This window comes from Tiliqua scincoides, chromosome 8, assembly GCF_035046505.1.
Source record: "Tiliqua scincoides isolate rTilSci1 chromosome 8, rTilSci1.hap2, whole genome shotgun sequence".
In the NCBI taxonomy this organism is placed as follows: Eukaryota; Metazoa; Chordata; class Lepidosauria; order Squamata; family Scincidae; genus Tiliqua; species Tiliqua scincoides.
Genome location: NC_089828.1, coordinates 41,388,203 through 41,397,516, shown reverse-complemented (window position 1 = coordinate 41,397,516; position 9,314 = coordinate 41,388,203). Strand labels below are relative to the sequence as shown.

General features: G+C 50.3%; 1 protein-coding gene across 1 annotated transcript in view; it reads left to right on the top strand.

Moving 5' to 3' along the window:
• The first annotated feature begins 5,309 nt into the window (after window positions 1-5,309).
• The window catches only part of NRTN (neurturin), a 93,462-nt gene continuing 89,457 nt past the window's right edge, over window positions 5,310-9,314 (top strand). Inside the window, exons 1-2 of the mRNA XM_066636421.1 lie at window positions 5,310-5,358; window positions 5,553-6,144. Of these exons, the coding sequence (XP_066492518.1) occupies window positions 5,310-5,358; window positions 5,553-6,144 (641 nt within the window). The remainder of the gene's footprint in view (window positions 5,359-5,552; window positions 6,145-9,314) is intronic.

The window sequence follows — 9,314 nt, the reverse complement described above, 5'->3', positions numbered from 1 at the left end:
GGCCTTCTTCACTGCCGCCGCACATTGGGTCGACACTTTCATCGAGCTGTCCACCACCACCCCAAGATCTCTCTCCTGATCTGTCACAGACAGCTCAGAATCCATCAGCCTATATCTAAAGTTTTGATTTTTTGCCCCAATGTGCATGACTTTACACTTACTGGCATTGAAGCGCATCTGCCATTTTGCTGCCCATTCTGCCAGTCTGGAGAGATCTTTCTGGAGCTCCTCACAATCACTTCTGGTCTTTACCACTCGGAAAAGTTTGGTGTCGTCTGCAAACTTAGCCACTTCACTGCTCAACCCTGTCTCCAGGTCATTTATGAAGAGGTTGAAAAGCACCGGTCCCAGGACAGATCCTTGGGGCACACCGCTTTTCACCTCTCTCCATTGTGAAAATTGCCCATTGACACCCACTCTCTGCTTCCTGGCCTCCAACCAGTTCTCAATCCAAGAGAGGACCTGTCCTCTAATTCCCTGACTGTGGAGTTTTTTCAGTAGCCTTTGGTGAGGGACCATGTCAAACGCCTTCTGAAAGTCCAGATATATAATGTCCACGGGTTCTCCCACATCCACATGCCTGTTGACCTTTTCAAAGAATTCTATAAGGTTCGTGAGGCAAGACTTACCCTTACAGAAGCCATGCTGACTCTCCCTCAGCAAGGCCTGTTCGTCTATGTGTTTTGAGATCCTATCTTTGATGAGGCATTCCACCATCTTACCCGGTATGGATGTTAGGCTGACCGGCCTATAGTTTCCCAGGTCCCCCCTCTTTCCCTTTTTAAAAATAGGCACAATAAAGGTAAATAAAAATAGGTTACAATAAAGGTAACAGGACCAGCAGCAACCCATTGAGACTTTAATTATTACAACCAGCTGAAGGCCTGTTAAGTTTGAAATGAGGGGAAAGAATTGCCACAGGTTGAGGTCTTAGAACTGCATTTCCAAAACTATCCTTGCCTCCAAGTTTCCCATAAGCCAGCATTTCTGAAACTGTGGGTTGGGACCAGATTTCTATTGGGTCCTGCAGAGCCTCCAATTAAAATATGGGTGATGGAAAGATTCAGATAACTGCCTCAAGCCCTGAGGCTATTCAAAAATCAGATAGCTGCTAACTGCCCTGCAAAAAGCTGAGCTCCTGCAGTTTGCAAACAGCTAGTTGTGTGCTTCTGGAAAGTTTGGATACTTTTGAAAGAGAGATCTAGCAGTGCTGTTTTTATGGAAGTTTGTCAATGGCTATTAGTCATGATATCTAAATGGAACCTCCATAATCAGTGGCAGTCTACCTATGGGCACCAGTTGCTGGGAAGCAAACAACAAAGGAGGGCTTACTTTCATGCCTTCTTTGTGGATTTCCTGGAGGCATCTGGTTGGCCACCAAAGAAAACAAGATGACAGACTAAATTGACCTTTTGTTTGATCCATCAGAAGAGGTCTTTTTTGATGGAGAGTTCCAGACCCTTCTCCCCAAGTTCTCCTGTGCAATTCAGGGTTCCTCCACAAATGTGCAGAGTGCCTTCCCTTCACTGCAGCCAGCCCTAATGCACCTGGGATCAGGGCACACAGCTCCTGGGAAAGAAAGCAGGCCTGAGGGCCAGCAAAGAACAAGGAGTCCATCCACACGACTGACACGCCTCTGCCAGGCGCAGAAGTGTGGGCCGCACCCTGCCTCTCTCATCCCTGCCACCCCACCCGAGTCTCAGCCCTCGCCTTGGGCACTGACGGCTGACACTCTGCTCTCCCTCTCTTCCGACATCTGCTTCACAAGCTGGAATTTGTTTTACTGTTGATGACTCAAGGCTCGAGGTAATAGCGGTTAGGCTGAGTCCCTGAGGTGATGCAGAGGTATTAAAGAGGCCTAGCGCAAAAGCCAAGGAAAAGCCAGGATGATCCCAGGCGCTTCTTGGAGAGATGGCTGACAGGATGTGAGGGCAAAAGGGAGATAACCAGACGCAGAAATCTTGTTGGGGAATCCACAGCACGAATATTTTCCACCCTTTCTGATCCAGGTCTGTGTGGAAATGTGCTGCCTTTCTGGAGCTGAATACTTGGGTTTTGCATTACAAGATTTAAAATACTGCGTACACATCATCTCAATAAACCCTCTAACGGCACTGCAAGATTGGCCAGTATAATCCCCATAAGGCAGACAGAAGATTGAAAGATAGTGTCCTGCAGAGAGAACCTATTAAGTTCACAGCAGAAGCAAGATTCAAACTGAGGACACCCCTGTTTGCAGCTCAGTTGCTTCAAACCCTAAAATGTCTCTTTAAAAAAAACACTTCTCTCCCCTAAGAACATAAGAAGAGCCCTGTTGGATCCAGCTACAAATCAATCTAGTCTGGTATCCTGTTTCCACCAGTGGTGCCTAAGATGCTTCCAGAATGTCTACAAAAAGAGCATGAACTCAACAGCTTTCCTTGTTGTTAGTCTCCTCTGCAACTGATGTTCAAAGATAAATTAGCTTCATATTTGGTGACTCCTTTTAGCTGCCATGGCAATTGCCATAATAGACTTGTGCTTTATGAACTTGTCTGATTCCCATTTAATAAGAACATAAAAACAACTTTGTTGGATCAGACCAAGGGTCCATCTAGCCCAGCACCCTCTTTCCTACAGTAGTCAACGGATGCTCCAATGGAAAACCCACAGCAGGACATGAAGCCAACCCTCCTCTGCCTTTGTCACCCAGCAACCAATATTCAGAGGTAGACTGTCTCTAAACATTGAGGTTCCATTTGCTTATCATGGTTAATAGCCCCTGATATGCCTCTTAAGTGGTGCCAGCTGGCAGCATAGCAGCATAGGTGGTGCTGGTTGGGAACTCTCCAGACAAGTAGACCATGGCTACTTCCCTCCTGTTCTGGTCGCCACATCTCAAAAAAGACATAGTGGAAATGGAAAAGGTGCAAAAGAGAGCGACTAAGATGATTTCGGGGCTGGGGCACCTTCCTTATGAGGAAAGGCTACGGCGTTTGGGCCTCTTCAGCCTAGAAAAGAGACGCCTGAGGGGGGACATGATTGAGACATACAAAATTATGCAGGGGATGGACAGAATGGATAGGGAGATGCTCTTTACACTCTCACATAACACCAGAACCAGGGGACATCCACTAAAATTGAGTGTTGGGCGGGTTAGGACAGACAAAAGAAAATATTTCTTTACTCAGCGTGTGGTCGGTCTGTGGAACTCCTTGCCACAGGATGTGGTGCTGGCGTCTAGCCTAGACGCCTTTAAAAGGGGATTGGACAAGTTTCTGGAGGAAAAATCCATTATGGGGTACAAGCCATGATGTGTATGCGCAACCTCCTGATTTTAGAAATGGGTTATGTCAGAATGCCAGATGCAAGGGAGGGCACCAGGATGAGGTCTCTTGTTGTCTGGTGTGCTCCCTGGGGCATTTGGTGTGCCGCTGTGGGATGCAGGGGGCTGGACTGGATGGGCCTATGGCCTGATCCAGTGGGGCTGTTCTTATGTTATGTTCTTATGTTCTCCATCTGAGCAGTTTCTCATGGGCAAACTTTAGTTGATGTTTAAGATAGGAAGCATCCGTATGACATATATTGTTATTTCTCTTTACAGAAATCTTAAAAGGACAAATGTCCACACCCTCCTCCAGAAATACTTTGCCCCTTCTATGCCCCTCTGCATATTTTTTTGGTCTGCCATTGTGGAGCAGGTGGTCAGGTGAAGGGGGAAAAGACGATACTGTGTCTGGGTTGGGGGGCTTAGGAGGAGAGAAAAAGCAATATACAGTAGTGGGAAGGGACATGCACAAACATTGGATTCATATGTCAGTGTGTTTGGAGCCAACAATATTGCATTCTGTGTTGATGAGCTTTCTTTCTTTCTTTCTTTCTTTCTTTCTTTCTTTCTTTCTTTCTTTCTTTCTTTCTTTCTTTTATATCCTGCCTTTTTATTCAAAAATGTACAAGGCAGTTCACATCATTACAAGACACCCCCCCCCAAATAACAATCTCAACAACACCCAATAAAAAGATTGCAAAAAAAAAAGGGGGGGGGGAATTTGTGTGGTTTCCACCCTCCCTAGTTTTGGGGCCATGTTACAGCATTCATTTGAAACTCAAGCTATAGTCCTATATGTACTTTCCTGGGAGTTTCATTGAACACAATGGGACTTACTTCTGAGTAGACATGCATAGGTTTGCTGTCAGCAGACTCTGCTGGCTTCAGGACAGGACAGACAGGTTCTAGTTGATGGATGTGTAGCAAGTGTCCTAAGCCAAAATCACACATCCATTTTCAACTACTGCAATAATGACTGGAGAAACTGCCTCCTTGGTTAACGCAGATTACTACCTTTCACAGGTTCTCCTTTTCCCACTTGAAATGGCACTGCAGTTAGCGGTGAGGAAAAAGACACTCATTCACCAGGAGGGCCCACACTGCTCTCAGACTAGACCAGACTTTTGTTCATCATACAGTACCAGTGTTCAGTGACGTAGCTAAGGGGATGCAGGGGGTAGCAATTGCACCAGGCAACAAGCTTTAGAGGGGCAACAAGCTGAATTTGACACTAGTGGCCAAAATTGTGAAAATCTGTTTTGTGCATTGTCAAAGTCTGGAGGATGTGAAGCTAAATTCACAGAGGAGTAGACCAGAATTCAAAGGACCTGCGCAATATTCCCAGCTCTCTATTACACCTGTCTTCCTCCCTCCAAACACTTGCATAAAACCTACCTGGACAGCTGGCAACTCTCCTTGCCACCTGCAGCCAGATGTCAAGTACTCCGTTTGTTCACTCTCATCTCTCTATCCCACCTTATGTTTCCCCCATGGTCTGTTTTTAAACTGGAAGCTGCTTGCAGGTGGAGACCTGCATGTTTCAGCCCAGGTAAGATACATGGATGGGTCGGTATAAGTAAACAACAATAGTGAGGATGATCTATAACACTGGTTCCCAATCTGTGGTCCATGGACCACAGGTGGTTTGTGAGACCCTGAGAAGTGGTCTGAGAGTCTCAGGAAAAAAAATCGCCTTTGATCACTTTCAGTGTCTTGCCCTGCAAGCAATCCCCCATGGACCACCAAAGAGGGTGCAGAATGGCCTGCCCACAGTTGTGACTGTGGGCAGGCCATTCTCTGTCCTCTCTGATAGTCCGTGGGGGAGTGCTTGGGAGATGGGCCACCAGAGAGGGTAGAGACCAGACTCTCCACAGCCACATGTGGTCCACAAGGATTCAGATTTCTGCCTCAGTGGTCCGCAGGCTCCTAAAGGTTGGGAACCACTGATCTCTAAGAAAGCAGATGCCCGGCTGCTGCTGTGCTGTGCCCAGGAAGACCTGCCATGAAGGCTGCCCCTGGCACTGCAAAGCCAAAGGACTCTGCTGCTCAAGGTCAGCATCATCTCCCTTCCAGGCCCCTCCAGGCTTTGGGGGAAGCTCTTCCAAGGAAGAACTTTTTGGGCATGGGGGGAAACCCGACACCTGGTGGGGAGAGGAGGGGCTTGCGCAGGCCCCGCCCCCACATCTCCAGTGCAGGGTCCCGTACCCTCTGCTCGCAGGCTGTCCTCTCCCTCCCTCCCTCTCAGCCCGGCTGCACGGCAGGGGCGCATCCAGCCAGCGCGCACGCAAAGCAGCCCCGGAGCGGGAAGGACCCTCTTGGCGAGGCTTGGCCCCTGCGTGGCTAAGGGAGCGGAGCCTGCGGGCGAGGAGGACGGAGGGAGAAGTGTGCGCCCTGCGCCTCGGAGAGCAGCCGCGCGCCTGGAGGAGTTGGGGCGGCGCGCCCGGATCGACTCGGCGCTGCTGGCAAGGCCGTGGGGGCGGCTCGCCTGGGTGCCCCCCGGCCGGGCAGGAGCCGGCTGCCCGCGGGCGAAGGGACGCGGCGGGAGCGGAAGGTCCACCTGCCCGCGCGCCCGAGAGGGACCTCCTGCCGCCGGTGCGCGCAGCCCTTTCGACGCCGCCGGGATGGGCGCCCCCAGCAGAGCCGCGGAGCCCCGAGCGGCGGGAGCCTGAAGCACGCCAGCGGCGTCCGCGTGGGCTCCTGCTGCCTGCCCCATGGGGGGCGCCCTCCTCCCACCGCCGCCCCGCAGCGCCGGCTCCTGCGGGGGCCCCTCGATCTGGCGCCTCCCGGCCCGGCTGGATTCCTTCTGACCGACGAGGCTGCAGAGGCTGGACGCAGAGGTAAGGCTGCGCTCCCGAAGGGGCGGGCGGGGGCGGCGGGCTGCGCGCCTTCCTCTGCCCGTCCCAGGACGCGTCGCGGCGCGGCGCCTGCCTGCCAGCCACCTCCGGGCGCTCGGGGGCCGGCGGGCAGCCCGGAGACAGACCAGAACCCCGCCTGCCCCCCCCCCCCAGTTGCAGTCTCAAGCGGGGGAGACGAGGCGGGACCGCTTCGGACGGCAGGTTTGGGTGGGGGAAAGGAGAGCACCTTTTGGAAGGCTTCTCCGTCTGCAGACAAAAACACGCTCCCTACAACAGGAAAGCTAGCAGGAAAGTGCGGGGGTGGGGGTGAGGAGGCAGGTGAGGGCAGAGCCTCCCCACCGGAAAAGCGCCACCGCCTTCTGAGGTGCCCAAGCCTATAGTCCACATGCTCTGTGGGCGGGGAGGCAACAGAGTCCTTTGAAAAGCATGGCCACCTTGTGAGGTGCCCAAGCACCCACAACCCATGTGCTCTCTGGTGGGGAGGCAGGTGAGGCTGAGCCTCCCCACCGGAGTCCTTTGAAAAGCGCCACCGCTGTGTGAGGCACCCAAGCACCCAAAACCCACACGTGGAGCTTTTCAAAGGACTCCGGTGGGGGAGGGCTCTGTCCTTACCTACCTCAACACCCAGCACATGACTCTGAAAGCTAGCACAGCTCATGTCTTTCCTTGCTGTGCTCATTTCCTCTTGCAGGGAGACTTTTGGGAAACCAATTAGAAAACGGGGTCCACCACCTGCTACCTGAAATGGTACAGTCCATTCTACCCCCTCCAGACTCTAGCGTTCCATTCAGCAGGGCCAAAACTTAGGGGGTGACGTATGTGGGAGTTCTCATTTGTACAAAGTGTTGTCAACATGGATCTAGGGGCATAAATGATTCCAGAGGTCCTGAACACAACCTACAGTAATGCATGGTGTGAAAACTTAATTGAAACATATGGTGCACCTGCGACTGTGTGCTCAGTGAGTGTGAGACTTGTGTGTACCCAGGCTTGATCCTTCTAGCTAGAAAATGATGTATCAGCAGTGTAATGTACTGGTTTTTCCTGATATCTATTCTCAGATTGGAAAGATGTTTCAAGAAGACATCAGGTACAGATATGCACAAGTGCCAGGGTTGTGTGGTGGATGGGGAGGCAGGTGAGGCAGTGCTTCCTCACTGGAGTCCTTCGAAAAGTGCCGCCACCGTGGGAGATGCTCAAGCACTCACAATACATGCGCAAAGTGTGTGGGTTGTGAGCAGGCGGCAGCACTTTTTGGAGGACTCCGGTGGGGAGGCACGGCCTGACCTGCCTCCTCACCCACTGCATGTCCCTGACAAGTGCCTGCACATATTTTTGGGCCAATGACATTACATGCGTTCATTTCCCAGGTTAGCACAGGGACTGTTTCTCTTGAAAATGCAGGGTACAGATAGCATTAACCTAGAATGTGGAAAAGTGTGTATGTGTACAGTTCAACAATTGTGTCCACAGATTGTAACATGTTAATGTATGAATCCCTGTTAATCCCATGTTAATGTATGAATTCCTCATAAAATCCGACATAAAAGCACTGCATCTATACAGTACTTTTAAAAATAGCTAAATCTCAGCTTTCCAGTGTTGAAAGAAGTGTGCAACATGCACCTCCAGTGCAGAATTTTGCACATACAATAAAGACAAGCTTCAGCATGCTAAGCTTCAACAACTTCCAGAGTGGTGGATGTTTTGGTCTGTAGCAACAGAAACCACTTAAGAGTCCTGTGGCATTTTTAAAGGCTAGCCTATTTATTTCAACATATGCTTTTGTGGAATACGTCCATTTCATCTGATGGATTCTGCAGGGGACTCTGTTGTTATTTTCATACATCTTTGAACACTCTTACAAACAACCCCAGGAATAAAATAACAATACCTATGATAAACATTGTGCTCTGCTTAGGGGGTGTTGGGTGGGTTGAAAACAGATTAGAGCCCCTCTGATAGTCTCCCCTGACATAACAAGTACAGAAATGAGAAATGAGGAGCCTGTCCTCAATCAAATCTGGGCACCCTTTTGATCACTCTCCAGGACAGCCCATGCCCACTCATGCCATCAAAATCACATGATGTCTCTAGCAAACGTGCAATTTAAAAACAAACATTCGAAATCCAAGCGTTCATTTAGAACAGCAATTGTTGCCATTTGAGGTTTCCTTTTGAGACTGGAAATTAGTTTGTGCCCAGCAGTTGGAAAGGCATGTTCTTGCTCCAACCCAGTGAACGGAATCTGTGGCAAAAACAGGGGTTAGCAACTGGAGTGCCCTTGGGCCAAATCCGGCTCACTAGGGAGTGGTATCTGCCAAAGAAGAAGAGAGATTGGAGTGAGTAGTACCTGTAGGAATGGGATGGTGTCACAGTACATTTCAGGGAATGAAGTTGGAATGCACCAGTAGTGTAGCTACGGGGGGGCAGTAACTATAGCAGGCACCACAATGTGCCATGTAAGTGGTCCCCTGCCACTCGCTGTCAGAGCCATTCCAGGTAGCAACGGTCGCTGCCCAGAATGTCTCTGATGGCAAGTGGGGGGGTGCTTACATGGCGTGTTGTGGTGCCTGCAGTACGTACTGCCCCCCTGTAGCTATGCTACGAGGACCCGCCATTGCTCAGTGCCTTCTCTGACTGAAGAGAGGCTGACCTGGGTCTGAAGCTAGATGCACAAAATATAGTTGTAGGGGGTGAGGCTGGGCGTGGGGAGACCTCCTCCTCTAACTGGGAAATGTGCAAATCATATCTGGACCACAAAGTAATTTACGAGTAATTTACTAACTCGTATGTTAGTTCCTGGCTAATCCAAATTTAAATCAAGACATGGCTAAAAAACAACAACAAAACTCAACTACTCAGGGTTGAGATAGAGTGTTCTGAAAGCTAGAGAGAAACACATCCATTCAGGGTTGCACCTCCCTCTTTGAGAGCTTTGGATGCAAATATCTCATGCCGCTGCTCGCTGCTTGGAGAAGCAACTGGACGCTGTGTGGATGTGTCATATAAATTTTTACTGTATTGCAATTTCAAGTGCCTTCCGGACAGGCAATGGACTGCTGCCAAGCTGCCTCGTGAGAAGACTTTGTTTGGAGGAGCAGGTTCATTCCACAGCCCCCTCCGACCAATGACCTCATTGTGCCCTAATG